Source organism: Sardina pilchardus, chromosome 11 (genome assembly GCF_963854185.1).
Source record: "Sardina pilchardus chromosome 11, fSarPil1.1, whole genome shotgun sequence".
NCBI lineage: Eukaryota > Metazoa > Chordata > Actinopteri > Clupeiformes > Clupeidae > Sardina > Sardina pilchardus.
Window position 1 is genome coordinate 29,405,319 of NC_085004.1, and position 16,250 is coordinate 29,421,568.

At 41.8% G+C, this 16,250-nt stretch overlaps 1 protein-coding gene across 1 annotated transcript; it reads right to left on the reverse strand.

Moving 5' to 3' along the window:
• Positions 1-9,205: 9,205 nt before the first annotated feature.
• Positions 9,206-15,421, reverse strand: LOC134095716 (uncharacterized). The gene is made up of 13 exons (XM_062549386.1): positions 15,265-15,421; positions 14,054-14,262; positions 13,662-13,799; positions 13,313-13,424; positions 12,194-13,055; positions 11,965-12,106; positions 11,704-11,847; positions 11,332-11,393; positions 11,048-11,232; positions 10,559-10,959; positions 10,363-10,459; positions 10,066-10,270; positions 9,206-9,902 (listed from the first exon to the last, which is right to left on the reverse strand). Exons 1-13 carry the CDS (start codon positions 15,382-15,384, stop codon positions 9,763-9,765), a joined length of 2,817 nt encoding a protein of 938 aa, XP_062405370.1. The 5' UTR covers positions 15,385-15,421; the 3' UTR covers positions 9,206-9,762.
• Between the last annotated feature and the right edge of the window lie 829 nt (positions 15,422-16,250).

The following is a 16,250-nucleotide window of genomic DNA, read 5'->3' on the forward strand; positions in this document are numbered from 1 at the left end:
CCCAATGACCCATTTGACCACATTGGTGACAAGCTCCTTTCTTACCCTTCCCTTTATGCCTACCCTGGGAGGTATGGGTGTGCTCTACAGCAGCTATTTTGCCTCTACCTAGTTCAAAGTGGGCCTGAGTAGATTCAGCTCTTTGGCCCCAGGCCATAAACTGAGCCCATGTCTGTATCTGAGGGAGGCCTATTGCCCACATCTGCTTGTACTTGTTATTGAGGTTATTAGATGCAGATTCGATCATAAACATTGAGTCAAGTGTTGGGGTCTCTGGAACACAAGCAGCTAGAGTTTTATGTGCTTCTGTGAAGCGTGTTATCCAAGAGGAGAAAGACTCATTAGGGCCTTGGACACAAGTGGCAACAGAGCTATAAGTGTAGTGTCCTCTCCCTATAATTGTTTGAGCCACAGTTTTACATTCAGTAAGATATGCTTCCCAAGAGGGATCATCAATTGGCATGTTATTGGGCCAGTTTCCTTCAGAAAAGCGGGTTGCATAACCCAAAGGAGCCTTAGCTTTAATGACAGTGATAACATCACCAGGAGACAATCCAAAGCTCACTGTAGCATCTCTAAGTTTAGCCCAGAAATCAACATTTGGGTCCTGCATCTTAAGGGGAGGTACTGTTTGCAAAATACCACCAAGTTCGTTAGCTTTCAGAGGTATGGGATATCCATAGTGTCCCATACCTGCAGCTCGTCCATTACTAACAAGTAATGTGTCAAGATTGTGAACTTGATCAAGTTCTCGCTGGGGTAAATATGATATAGGAGCCATCTGAGGCACAAAGTCCCTACTGGAAGGAGGAGCGGTGGGGGCTCTGGGCATGCATCGGTACACGCTCTGCCCTGACCTTGAGCCTTGATAACCAGGATTGCCTGTTTCATCACAGAGTGTCCTGGGCCCATCCGACTGCTCACGCCTTCGGATTTCTGCAATGGCCTTAATTCCCTCACCCTCATTCGAACGTTTAAAAATGTACGTTGCCAATCTAGTTATAGCTTTGGCTTGTTCAATAGGGCTCCTTGGATTTACCTCAATGCCATCTGGGAGTTCTCCCAACAATTCCTCAACTAATTTACTCATTGTCTCAGAAGCCTCTTTTAACTCTTTTCTAAGTTCAGGCATACAAACAGGTTGCCCATCGGGCTCTAGGAGCAGTCCTCCAGACTTCTGAGCCCACACAGACTCCAAAAAACGTGCATATTTCATCTTCTTTTTATCTGGCTTCACCTGAAGAACCCATTCAGAAGCTTTTCTAATGCCCCAAACTGTCTGATAGCCATCTTTAACCATATCAGTTTTAATTGCGTCATATTCTTTATCATCACCAATCATAGCCATAGCAACCTGGATGGACAATGGAACCCTTCCTGCATCCCAAGTGGCCATCTTAGCGTAACTGGTCTCAAACTTTAACAGATCTGTTCTTAACAGATAGACTTTGCCAGAGTCTAATTTAGCAAACCAGTGATAGTGATCCTTCTCAAACACCCAGATATGTTGCCACTCCTTGGAGATTCGTTGACGTAGGCCCGTCTGTGCGCGCACACAAAATTTCCTTTCTTACTGGGGAGACCTTAATGCCCAGGGCCGATAGCTCAGCCGTCACTGACGCTGACTACCACCCAACAAAAACTATCCCCAAACAAATGTCTATTCGGTTAAGAAAGACAGTGGCCCTACTCACCCGAATCTCCCTTTGCCCAACCAAAGGCAGAATGTAGCACTTAAAAGGAACAAACCAGTACTACTCACCACGAGTGCAATTCTCCGGCGTGTTGAGGGATCACACACATCAGGTTTCAATTTTCAAAACAGAAGAATCCTTAATTCAATATATCCATATAATCAATGCTCAGGTAGAACCTCCAGAAACTGTTGGTAAAAATATTGTGTACCAAAGTGAAACATGAGATCCAGTCAAGAAGAAGTACAATCAGGATACAGGGTTTAATTACAGCTGTACAGGAGAGAGGCACACACGAAGCACAGGGTACTCCAGAATATGCGTCTCTGATTTGATAGAGAATTACACATGGTTTAAATACACAACAGCAAGGATAGATAATCATACAACAACAGTGGAAAACTTCAGGAGACACTCAGTCTACTTTAACCCGTGGTTGTTGACGTGAACGCGCCCCTGACGCATTATGTTATCCATGTTTAGGAACAGTGCAGATATCATAGACATACAGGGTCATTAGAATCATTCTTTTAGTATGTCAAAGTGACCCACTAGTGAGAAAGACAAAGCTTTAAATCACACATTGGAATATGGGCCTAATGCAGACATTAAACCACATATTTAGAATATTAAACTGAATGATCAATTCCATTTTCTCTCACCGGCAAGTTGCTGGGGTCACGAAAGTAAAGTGTTTTTCTTCTCAAAACCATATGCGTTCAAAAGAGTGATATATTTGCACCACAAAAACGTTGTCCAGGAAAAATTCAAACCTCGTTATCACTTGGCACTATTTTTCTCGATTCCTATCACTGCGCGCTACTGACAGCTGGACAACGTTTTTGTGGTGCAAATATATCACTCTTTTGAACGCATATGGTTTTGAGAAGAAAAACACTTTACTTTCGTGACCCCAGCAACTTGCCGGACTACTTTCTTCAGCATCAAAAACGATCAAAAACCGTCCGGATTTCGGCTCACAGGACGCTGTCGGGGGGTAAGTCAGTGCTGATGCACAACGTTGCTGACAGGGAACCCATATAACTTCGTGTCTTAAAACCCGAACTATCCCTTTAAAGACACTTGCTAACGTGATCTGACCTCAATGAAACTCATAATTATCGCACGGGACAGACAAGGGGGATGGATTCCCTTTCTAAGGTGCTGACGAATCACAGTTTGACCGCGACCGTGACATTCCCTAATTTGATTGGTTGATCGTCTTTTTTGTTTACACGTTACTTGGCGATAAGGAATCCAACTCAGGCTGGGTGCCACTTGGAGACGACGGGAGTGTAATTACTGTGTTTCACCACATTCACATTCATGCAATTTATGGGGGCGCTGTTTCGATCATTGCAAAATACAAAACGAAAACGGGAGATGACAGCACAGAAAGAATGCACAAAACTGTAAAACGATTAGATGTACTATTTACAATAGCGATTTTCGGACGAAATAGGGGAAGCATGGCTTCCCTTGGCTTCCGGGAGAAAACACCACTGTAAGCCACACCCTAGGCCAGAGCTCTGTCCCTGACTAGCGGTAGCATTAACACACATGCCCACCAAATGTGGTTAATTTTCGTGAATGTATGTGTCAACCACAACAGACAACACGCTAGGTGGTGCTATAGAGTCCCTAAGCCACACCCTAGGCCTGAGCTCTGTCTTTGACTAGCAATAGCAATAACACACAAGCCCACCAAATTTGGTTCATTTTTTCGTGAATGTACACATCAACCACAACAGACAACACACTAGGTGGCGCTGTAGAGTCCTTAAGCCACACCCTAGGCCAGAACTCTATCTTTCAGTAGCGGCAGCAATAAAACACAAAATCACCAAATTTGGTTCCTTTTCGTGAATTTATGAGTCAACCACAACAGACAATGTGCTAGGTGGCGCTATTCTCGATGTCAGGTTCCTACGTCACAGCCCTCCGCCATATTGAAATGGTGGAAAACAAATCTCCAGCTAATGATTCAAAGTATAAAAATGACATGTTAATTAAAAGTTTGACTGATACCTTTTGACGCAAAATTGAATGGGTTCCTATGGCGGAGACGATTTTCTTCCCCCCATTTCAATATGGCGGAGGGCTGTGACGTAGGAACCTGACATCGAGAATAGAGGTCCTAAGCCACACCCTAGGCCAAAGCTCTGTCTCTGACTAGCGATAGTAATAACACAATATAGCCGCAAGCGGCGATGGCGGGCCCGAGCACCTGCGGTGTGGACCTGTGACATTTCGGAATCTAACAAAGCAACATGTGTGGGTTGGTAGGCATGTGCATGAGCAACACACATGCCCACTAAATTTGGTTAATTTTTGTGAATATATTTGTCAACCACAACAGACAGCACGCTAGGTGACACTATAGAGTCCCTAAGCCTAGGCCAGAGCTCTGTCCCTGACTAGCGGAGGCAATAACACACAAGCCTACCTAATTGTCGTGAATGTATGTGTCAACCATAATAGACGACGTGCTAGGTGGCGCTATTGAGTCCCTAAGCCACCAGTGGCGAGGCGTAAGGAAAATTTCTGAGGAAGCCAAGTGACGAATGCATATTTATTTATTTATTTGTTTGTTTGATTTTTTTTTTTTTTTGGGGGGGGGGGTATACATTTTGCGCCATGCATAGCGATATACTCTAACCAACAGACCACGTAACAAAACAGACTGGACGAGGGACATTGGTGACTGCAACACACGCGCGCTGTCTCTCTCCCTCCCTCACACATCTCCACACAAAGTTACTCGGTCACTACATTAGGCCTATGCGTGGACATAGCGAAGACTACAGAGATATGAATAAGCTATACAACTACACGCATTTTCACGGCAATGTAAGCTAACAACGCAGCTTGGACTAGCCTACTGCCACTCGTAACTCGCAACAAACAGGGGCCATCTCTCCCTCCCTTGAAAGTCCTAAAAACTTCTACCCTCTCAATACAAACCTCCAGATTTAGCAGTGGACTGCTGTCGGATTTAAATAGAAGTCGTTGTTGAAGAAATAGTTTACTAAAATAAAATTGTAGGCCTGCTAAAATCTCCTCTGTCCTTAGAGGGATAGTTCGGGTTTTAAGACACAAAGTTATATGGGTTCCCTGTCAGCAACGTTGTGCATCAGCACTGACTTACCCCCCGACAGCTTCCTGTGAGCCGAGATCCAGCCGGTTTTTGATGCTGAAGAAAGTAGTCCGGCAAGTTGCTGGGGTCACGAAAGTAAAGTGTTTTTCTTCTCAAAACCATATGCGTTCAAAAGAGTGATATATTTGCACCACAAAAACGTTGTCCAGGAAAAATTCAAACCTCGTTATCACTTGGCACTATTTTTCTCGATTCCTATCACTGCGCGCTACTGACAGCTGGACAACGTTTTTGTGGTGCAAATATATCACTCTTTTGAACGCATATGGTTTTGAGAAGAAAAACACTTTACTTTCGTGACCCCAGCAACTTGCCGGACTACTTTCTTCAGCATCAAAAACGATCAAAAACCGTCCGGATTTCGGCTCACAGGACGCTGTCGGGGGGTAAGTCAGTGCTGATGCACAACGTTGCTGACAGGGAACCCATATAACTTCGTGTCTTAAAACCCGAACTATCCCTTTAAAGACACTTGCTAACGTGATCTGACCTCAATGAAACTCATAATTATCGCACGGGACAGACAAGGGGGATGGCTTCCCTTTCTAAGGTGCTGACGAATCACAGTTTGACCGCGACCGTGACATTCCCTAATTTGATTGGTTGATCGTCTTTTTTGTTTACACGTTACTTGGCGATAAGGAATCCAACTCAGGCTGGGTGCCACTTGGAGACGACGGGAGTGTAATTACTGTGTTTCACCACATTCACATTCATGCAATTTATGGGGGCGCTGTTTCGATCATTGCAAAATACAAAACGAAAACGGGAGATGACAGCACAGAAAGAATGCACAAAACTGTAAAACGATTAGATGTACTATTTACAATAGCGATTTTCGGACGAAATAGGGGAAGCATGGCTTCCCTTGGCTTCCGGGAGAAAACACCACTGTAAGCCACACCCTAGGCCAGAGCTCTGTCCCTGACTAGCGGTAGCATTAACACACATGCCCACCAAATGTGGTTAATTTTCGTGAATGTATGTGTCAACCACAACAGACAACACGCTAGGTGGTGCTATAGAGTCCCTAAGCCACACCCTAGGCCTGAGCTCTGTCTTTGACTAGCAATAGCAATAACACACAAGCCCACCAAATTTGGTTCATTTTTTCGTGAATGTACACATCAACCACAACAGACAACACACTAGGTGGCGCTGTAGAGTCCTTAAGCCACACCCTAGGCCAGAACTCTATCTTTCAGTAGCAGCAGCAATAAAACACAAAATCACCAAATTTGGTTCCTTTTCGTGAATTTATGAGTCAACCACAACAGACAATGTGCTAGGTGGCGCTATTCTCGATGTCAGGTTCCTACGTCACAGCCCTCCGCCATATTGAAATGGTGGAAAACAAATCTCCAGCTAATGATTCAAAGTATAAAAATGACATGTTAATTAAAAGTTTGACTGATACCTTTTGACGCAAAATTGAATGGGTTCCTATGGCGGAGACGATTTTCTTCCCCCCATTTCAATATGGCGGAGGGCTGTGACGTAGGAACCTGACATCGAGAATAGAGGTCCTAAGCCACACCCTAGGCCAAAGCTCTGTCTCTGACTAGCGATAGCAATAACACACAAGTCCACCAAATTTGGATGGGTTCCTATGGCGGAGACAATTTTCTTCCCCCCATTTCAATATGGCGGAGGGCTGTGACGTAGGAACCTGACATCGAGAATAGAGTCCCGAAGCCACACCTTAGGCCAGAGCTCTGTCTCTGACAAGCAGAAGCAATTCCACATGTAGCTGCCAAATTACATCCAATTTATAACCTTTTTTCTGCCTATAACACCAACTTCCTGTTTCTTAATAAGATGCCATAATTCAAACCTTTGCCATTTCAATATATTTTGAAAATTCTAAAATCTGGTCGCAATTTTTCTTGAGCAACCCCTCAAAATTATTTTAGTGCTTATATGATGTTTTCAATAAACCGTCTAGGAGAAGTGTTTCAAAATACATGATGTACAAAAATCAATCATAATCATAACTCAAAGTCTTCTAAGATTCACTATATAGTTTAAATGTAAAACTTGTAAAGATTCATACAACACATATGCCCACCAAATCTGGGCCATTTCCATGAATATATGTGTCAACCACAACAGACAACGTGCTAGGTGGCGCTATAGAGTCCCATAGCCACACCCTTGGCCAGAGCTCTGTCGCTGAGTAGCGTTACCAATTCCACACATAGCTGCCAAATTTCAAGAGTGTTTCAGAGCATACCAAGTTGGTGAAAAAAGGCAAAACGTGGCCCAGAAGAAATTTAATCTGAGTAAAAACAATAGGGTTTTGCACCTCGGTGCTCGGGCCCTAAATAATCCAGATGAAATACTGGCTCAATCTTGCCATCTGGTGGGGGAAAGTGTATTCTCAAACTCAGGTTTGGGTGAAGACTGGTCATATCACCTCCCAATTCAAATCTTTCAGAAAGACATTGTGGTTTATTTGTTTTAGAAAATCTTTATTGCCGGATACAGGTATGTGCATCATTGTGACAATGCCTTTCATAACATTGTTGTTACCCACCAAAAACAGATAGATAGATAGATAGGTAGATAAGGTAAATGAATAATTTATTATCCAAAACCTATAGTCCTAAGCTTGTTAACCTGACAATACAATAATTGTCATAATATTGTCATAATTTCCCAGGATAGAGACAAAGACAATACTGTAGCACAAAAAAGTTTAGTTTGTTACAAGACAATTCTTTGACCTGACCTCCATGTTGAGGCTAAAGTAGGCTGAAGTTCCTTTGTTTGAAGTCGAAGAATGCAGTGATTTATTTGCAATTGCTGATTACCTTGTAAAGATTAGACCACACATATGAAAGAAGCAGCAATGAAAATAGATTGTATGTTCAGAACATAATTTATCACTGGAAAACAATGACCTTCTTCAGACTGCATGTGCGTACTACTATTCCCCGATATGAGCCACAATAAACAAACATTCTCAGAGTTCTCAGCTTCAATACTCTACCTACTCATCCTTTCAGTAACTTAAAACTAGCCTAGACCTACAGTATATAACCTGCTATTAAATGTAAAACTATAGTTAAAGATACTGCTGACAGGTATTTGGCAGGTTCTTTTATCCAAAGTGACACAGATATACAAGTTCTTCAACCAATAAAAGATGAATAATAGTTTCGGGGCGCTCATATGCTTCTCCTGACTCATCTCTTTATCCAGTCAGCGCTAAACACGCACCGTGGATATGCTCAAGGTTTCTGTCCATTAAACGGGAGTTTTTCTTTGAATTTCTTTTGCTTTGTCACCTTACTGTTTGTTCTGGGGGTTGATGATGATTTTACGTTTCAGCTGAGATCTGTCAAGCACCTTGAGACATATTCATTGTGCCACTAAATGGAACTGAATTGCACTGAAAATATTGTCATGCAGTTACAGACTTTTTGTCAAGACATAAAATAGCCTGAAGTAAAACAAGATGCAAGATGGCCCTCCTCATAGTTATCCTTGAGATCTTTAAAAGTGTCCTTTAAATTGAGAGGTTCACCCAGGAACACCGTCTACAGTAGTGAAAATTATTTAGTGTACTTGCCTGCATTGCATGCCTCTCAAAAGGCTGCTCAGTGTTGCTACCTGCAGGCTGGGTACATGTATAACATGAGGACCAAACATGGTAAGGGTACATGAATTGTCATGAATTTACATGTATGCATGCACTACTTCATGTATTAATATCGGACTTCACTTTTCATGCATGACCTCAAGCATAAACAACGCATACATTTAAACATTAGTTGATTAAGGCTACAGTATATCATCATGAATAGTTTAATAAGTATCTTGATGATGCATACTGTACATGCTAAAACATTAACACTCAAATGAACAATAGGCCAATCTATCACAGGATATATATATATATGAAATCCACAGAGTGAAAGCAGAGAGGGTTAAAGCGGACTTTGGTGAAAGTCATTGGAGATGGGAGGGGTTTATATCTGTTATGAGACCGCCACCTCTCCCCAGCATTCTAAATCAATTGCACCATATTGCTATGTAGCTTAGAATTTTGTTACATTAGTCCATATTTTGTGTAGTTTATATCAGAACCCCTGACATAGGCTACAGTCCAAATACCAATAATGCAACTTCAGAGTGTTGCCTTTCATTTGAGTAATTTGGGGAATGGGGTTTAAGGTATAGCATATACAGTAGGAATGGGGTTTAAAGTATAGTTTAAAGTATAGCATATATGAATGGGGTTTAAGGCATAGCATAGGAATGAGGTTTAAGGAATACTATAGGAATGGAGGAAGAACGCACTTGACAACTTTGAACATGCACTTCAAAGAGAAAAGTTTCACAGCGTATGTTTGGGTCTATTTGCTTTATTGCATATAAAAAATGACAAATGTACAACACATATAAAAAAGTAAAAATTGTTTTTACTCGTGAGAGTATCAAAGTGCTTTACAAATTTCTGCCTCATTCATCTATTCACACAAACATACCGATGGCAGAGGCTGCCAAGCAAGGTGCCAACCTACAGACCGGAAGTTTTACTGGGGTTCAGTGTCTTGCTCAAGGACACTTAGGGACAGGAGGAATCAGGCTCAAACCTGCAACCCTTTGGTTGCCGAGTGACTCCTCTACCTCTTCTGCCACATATAATTCATGAGGAAGTAATCTTTATTTTTATGTATACAACCCGAAACCAAGAAGACACCCCCCAAAAACACCTAAAATGAAATCATCATTACATGATATATGTGCATAATTGAACTTGGCACGATTGTATCTATGTACCTCATCTGTTTAATTAGTGATAAAGTCTGTAAACCCAACCTTGGCTAGAAACTAAATGTTTAGCTTGAACACAACTCTACACTCTATTCTATACCAACATCCTGTGCATGTAAGACATCTGCCTTAAAAGTCAGAGGTTGGCAGTGGCTTATACGCAATCTTAGGTCGCTTTGTGTAGATCACTGCACCACACAGCATGGCAGAAACTATCAGCAGGCATCCAGCGATGAAAACCAGATTCATGTTCAAACCATTATTTAGCACTGTAAGAAAACAGTTAAACAACAGTTACAAACTGCATGCCATGTATGGTCTGTTTGTCTTAAGAAACCGAATCATAAGGACATCTTATGAGTATGACATCAAACTGTGACGTATAACTGCATTTTGTGATGACCCTGGAGAGATTCACAAGAGGACAGTCACCTGTGCTTGGAGCATCTCTGGTGTCTGCGCTCCTGCCGAGCCGCACGGGACCCTGGGAAATGTAGTGACTGGTGGTCTGAATGGGAGCCTCTCTCCTGTGATGGTGATGCACTGCAGGTGAGGCAGTGGCATTGGTGCAGCCTTGAGAACACCTGGTGTTGGGGTTTCCAGCCTCACACAGTATCACCGAACAGGTGATGAAAACCTACGGACAGAGAAACCATTTCTAGCACTGATTACAAATGAAAACAGAACATGTATAAGTAAATGTGGTGTGTTCGTCCAGGCATCTGTTACCTGGTCATGCCATCCGATGAATTTAAATGCCTTCATTCCAAACTTGACTTTATTGTCATGGTTTGAGTAGAACTTCACAGTTTCATCTTTCTTGCATCTGTGTGAAGAGATGAGATTGTTTGACTGTAATGGGAGAAGTAGCAAAGAAACATGACAAAGACCCCCAAGTATCCACAGCAGCCCATGTCAAACTTACCCATTTTCAATGATGGTATAGGAAGTATGGGCCTGAGGGTCATCACTGGGACTGGCCTTGCAAGACTCCACAAAGAGCTCAGTGTTGTTGACTGAAGACATGCCTTCAATCTGCATGTACATCATCTCACCAAGGCCGTACTCCAGGGGATAGGAGTTGGGGTTCTTCCGATATTGGAACTGACTTGAGTGGAAGAACTCAAACTGATAACTGAACGTTCCGAATCCTTTTTGCATGAATACGTAAGGGCCTCTGTGAGTGTCAAACTCTAGGGTCACACTGCTTCTCTTAGGGTACTTGCAGAAGAACTGAAACTCCACCTGGTTGATTCTGGTTATGACATCGTTTTGGTTATCAAATGACACAATTTCATTCTTGAAGAAGAGACTGTCTTGATCTTCCTTTTTAAAAAGAAATAGGGGAGAGCATGTTCATTTTCTAAAGATACTTTGAACAGAAATTTGGTTGGCCTAAAGAAAGTTTACTTACCTCCACTGTAGTACCACATGTGTTAAGGGACATGTTGGCAAAGACATGGGTGCCATTGGAGTAGAGAGTGCAAGATGGGTCATTGAGGCGCAAGTGATCCACATGTAGCTGGATGCTCTCTGATATTGATGTTTCCAGCTCAATAGCCATGAAATTCTCAGTACAAATCACATTGGCTTCAGGAGCTGTGGGTGTCAGATAATAGCGTATTACATTAAGTAGTCAAGCATGTACTGTATCCTTTAGTATTTTACCAATTTCTTGGAATAATGAAAATCACAAACCAAATTGATGATGTTCAACCTCAACAACGACACATCTCATCTCAGACTGGTAGAAGTTGCCACTGAAATGAAATACATTGACTGCTTACCACTGACACATTTTACTGTAGACATTTTAATTTGGACTGGTATTGCCACCAATGACAGAAAGGGATAGAGCGCTGTCTAATTTGAAAGCTCAATCCTGAGAGAACTACTACTTCCTGTTAAACAGCAAAGAAATCAGTGTGAAAAGGTTTATATTGATAACATTTATGCGAAATCATATTTCGTTCTTCATATTCGTTACATGCAATTTAGGGAAACAAATATTTTAGTCGTACACACAACATTTCAACACAACATAACAAACATTGCAGTCTCTCAGCTTACCCCAATCTGCTCTCAGCAATAAAACAGATGGGAAAATGCTGGCCAAGGTCATCAGTCCTGGGTGTCCATCTCAGGACAAATTCCCCAGAGGTGGTTCTGTCCTTTGTGATGTTTAGAGGGCCACTTATAATGAGATCACGGACCCTTCAAGACAGGACAAACATTATGTAATTACTGAAGATAGGGTAATAGCTTATCGACATGACCACCTAATATCAACAAACAGACACACATGCACAAACTATGTGGAGGTCTACTTACACTGAGAAAAAAGCTGTCGCATTTATTCTGATTTCTAGCTCCCGGTTGATGGCAGCATGAAGTCGCTCTCTGTTGTTTGGAGTGGGATGCAAGAACTTGGGCAAGTACTCTCCCTCATTGCAGGATGGAACTGTGTTATCAACTGTGATAACAATAAATCATTAATAACTAGTGCATTTGTGATTCGTGAGAACAAGACAAGAAAATGTGTATTTTCATCAAGTCTTACCGTAGACAACAAATTGTAGTGGAAGTCGACTCAATGGAGTGCCATAATGTGACCAAGGGGTAGTCGTTGCTGGGAGGCTAGTCGTAGTACTTGTAGTCGTAGTCGTAGTTGTAGGTCTTGGAGTTGGAGCAGCTGTGATTCTTTGAGTTTGGTACCACCACCACCATGGAGTTGTTGGGTTGGCTGCAGTAGTTGGAGCAGCTGTGGAACTTTGAGTTTGGTACCACCACCACCATGGAGTTGTTGGGTTGGCTGCAGTAGTTGGAGCAGCTGTGGAACTTTGAGTTTGGTACCACCACCACCATGGAGTTGTTGGATTGGCTGCAGCAGTTGGAGCAGCTGTGATTCTTTGAGTTTGGTACCACCACCACCATGGAGTTGTTGGATTGGCTGCAGCAGTTGGAGCAGCTGTGATTCTTTGAGTTTGGTACCACCACCACCATGGAGTTGTTGGGTTGGCTGCAGTAGTTGGAGCAGCTGTAGAACTTTGAGTTTGGTACCACCACCACCATGGAGTTGTTGGGTTGGCTGCAGCAGTTGGAGCAGGTGTGATTCTTTGAGTTTGGTACCACCACCACCATGGAGTTGTTGGGTTAGTCGTAGTCGTGGTTGTAGTAGTAGAGGGTGTGCTGCTGGCTGCTGGCCAAGGAGTGTATTGGTTGGTTGAGAGGGGTGTGCTAGTAGAGTAACCCCCCCACCAATTGGAACGCCGTTTGCGCGCTGCATGGAGTGGACCCCTAAAAGATGTTGTTCCGTCGCTGTAGGTGAGACTGATGTGCTGATTTGGGAAGTCCTCAACATACAGCTCAAAACCATAGTAGCCAGTGCTGCTACTGTAGGTATGGTGTAGATTGCAAGTATTCTGAGAAAAAAGATAAAAATAATTGCCACATGTTGTCCCTGTGAGTGCTACTAAATATTGTGTGTGTTTGTGTGTGTGTGTGTGTGTGTGTGTGTGTGTGTGTATGTGTGTGTGTGTGTGTGTGTGTGTGTGTGTGTGTGTGTGTGTGTGTGTGTGTGTTTGTGTGTGTGAGTGAGAGAGGGGAAAGAAAAGACAAAAACAGGCAGACAGAGAGGGCACATATGCACATGTGTGCGATATTTCTGGGAGACTCTTACTTGATCAAGGTAAAAGCCTGAGGGTAGATTCCTATTGGTTCCACATCTGAACTGATCACCATCTGGATCACAACCTATGAAGTTATATGCACGTGGACAGTTCCGTGGCACACTGAAGAAGATTTGGAAGCTTGTGTTAGTAAAATTCCAACAACTTTTAACATTCAATATTGACTTTAACATCAACACTTTAACAATAACTTTGTCAATACATTTATCTTTTAACTTCTGTGATTTAATGTCAATCAACACATACTGTATGTGATATCAAACTAATCATACGCAATGAGACACACATTTTGAAAGACTCTGAATATAAAGACTTTAAGAGATAAAATGAAGATTTTACCGGACAAATGATATCATGGTTGCATGTGGAGAACGGTTCGGTTCAGTCGTGTCAGATCGAACTCCAAGATCTACCAAGATTGGAAGATCCCACCATCCAATACCATTTCTCAGGGAGATCCAACAACAACTACGTGCACTAAAATAGGGATAGGATGAAGATGATGTCACAAGAGATACATAATTGTAATTTGACCATAAAATCAACCACTTTCTGCAATCTCCCATTCCAAACTTTAGCTCCAGTCAAACATGTAATAACATGATAATTCTGATCATATTTCATGATTTTGATAAAAATCATAATTTTGATCATTAAGTTTTCTTTGGACAGTCATAATAGAAATACTCCAATTCTAGTTCTTCCAAAATAGCCTAAATGAATGCACTTACGTCAGCTGAAAAGGCTTATCACTCGAAAGGCTTCTTGTCATAACTCCTTCCTTTTGACACCAATTGTATTGGGATGGATATCTTCCATTACTCTGATCTATTATTCCTTGTTCCAGATTTGTCTGAAATCCACAATTTCCACTTCTACAGTTGCTCCAGTACGTAGAAGAATAGCAACTATCAAAAGTGTGCTTGTAGCGGAAATCCACCTTGAGTAAAATATGATATCATCTTTGTCAGTGAGGAACAAGCATTCATTTTTACAGAAACATATTTCTAAACTCTTTTTATATGGAACCTCTGAGGTGTCATTGCAAGATCTTTCTTTTGATCATATCCAGAAAACATGCGCTCTCTAAATTGTGTGCTCATTTTGCTACATTATGCTCTCAATTTAGTAAATTGTGTGCACATAGCAAATTCTGCGCACATTTTAGCTCAATTTGCTAAATAAATGCACAATTTAGTAAAACAAGCACACAGTTTACTAAATTGAGCACACGGTCTAGCAAAATGAAACTACAATTTACTTACATGTAAACGATGGCATTATGTTGTAAAACAAGAGCATACAATACAAAATTTGCTCACAATCTAAAATAATTTAGTAAAATGAGCACATAATATGTGATAATATTAATAATAATTAGCAAAATATTATTCTCTCGTTATAAAAAAAATCTTACAATGACACCTCCTGATTCCGTACTAAGCTCAATAAGAAAATAATGTCTAACTTGAGATAAGGATCTGTATGTCCTAACATGGTAGTGCTCCTCACTAAGGCAGCGATGCATGATAGCATGAGCTATTTGTATATGCCAGAGAGAGTGAAACAAATTAACTAGAAATCTTCCCTCAGTTTGTGTGTCAGTGTGCAGTGAAACCAGAGTGTCTGTACAAACGGCTTAGGATTGCAGTGCTGTTTCTTTGTCACACATGTACACTTCGGGAAGGGTGAGAACACTTCACATTTGTATACGCACATAGTGACAGAAATTGTGAGTCTAACAAAGTCTATATTCTGTTCCATTTTAAAGAGAAAATGCCAATGTTAGATGTGAGTGACTAACATTTGATTCAGAAATCACATTACAGGTATTTGGAGGTAAACTGACTTCATGTTCAATGTTGTAAAATAATCTCGCAATTTATCTACTCACTATCCTGAAAGTAATATGAAACAATGTTATCTTAAACAAGAGCCCTACCCTGTATGATCCATCTGGGTTCCTTCCTTTAGGGGTGAATGAGATTGTGCCTCCCCAGAAGTGGCTCGCTGAGGTGATGGAGACCAGGAGCAGCAGAAGTACCAGTGTGTGGAGAGACATGATGTCTGATGTCTCAGAGGTTGAGCTGGACGGCCTAATCTGAAACCTGCCCTTTTATACCAGCAGGAGGAGAGGAACTATTTTCCGGCCAACCATATAAAGACAAAATTAGCTGCAGTGAAAGGTAGACTTCAGATAGGAGCAAAACATTCTTAAAGTCTGAGACCTGATGAACTTGTTTTCAGCAGAACAAAAGGAAATCACACAGCAGGGGTGCATTTCCCGAAAGTTGTTGATGACCGCCTACCATAGATAAATGACAAAAGCGATTGTGGTTTAAATATTCTCCAATTTCCACAAAGGTTATATAATATCACACTGAGATACAGTGCAGACTTCAGCTGCACGTCACATCACCTTTGAGGAGGTGTCCTGTCAGGCAGCATCTTAACTAGATGTACCGCAGAGTGGTACAAATGATTATCGTCACCCAGTCCTGCACATTCTCTCAACAAAAAACAAATTACGTTTGTCAATTCTCCATCTCCGAATACATCCCATACTTTTGTGTATGTAAATGTGTGTGTATGTTTGTTTTTGCGTGTGTATGTGCATGTGTGTGAGTGTGTGTGTCCCTATGTGCGTATGTGCATGCATGCATTCATGTGTGTGTGTGTGTGTGTGTGCGTGTGTGTGTGTGTGTGTGTATCTGTATGTGTGTCTTTGTGTGTGCGTGTGCATTTGCATGTGCATGCGTGTGTTTACAGTATGTGTGTGCATTTGTGTGTGTGTGTGTGTGTGTGTGTGTGTGTGAGAGTAGCTGAAAGCTACCCTCAGTTTCCATGAAACTTGGCATCAATGGCATGCATAGAGGGTGTCATAAATATTCTACACTGAATTGTCTGTGGTTTTGAATCTGTCAGCCA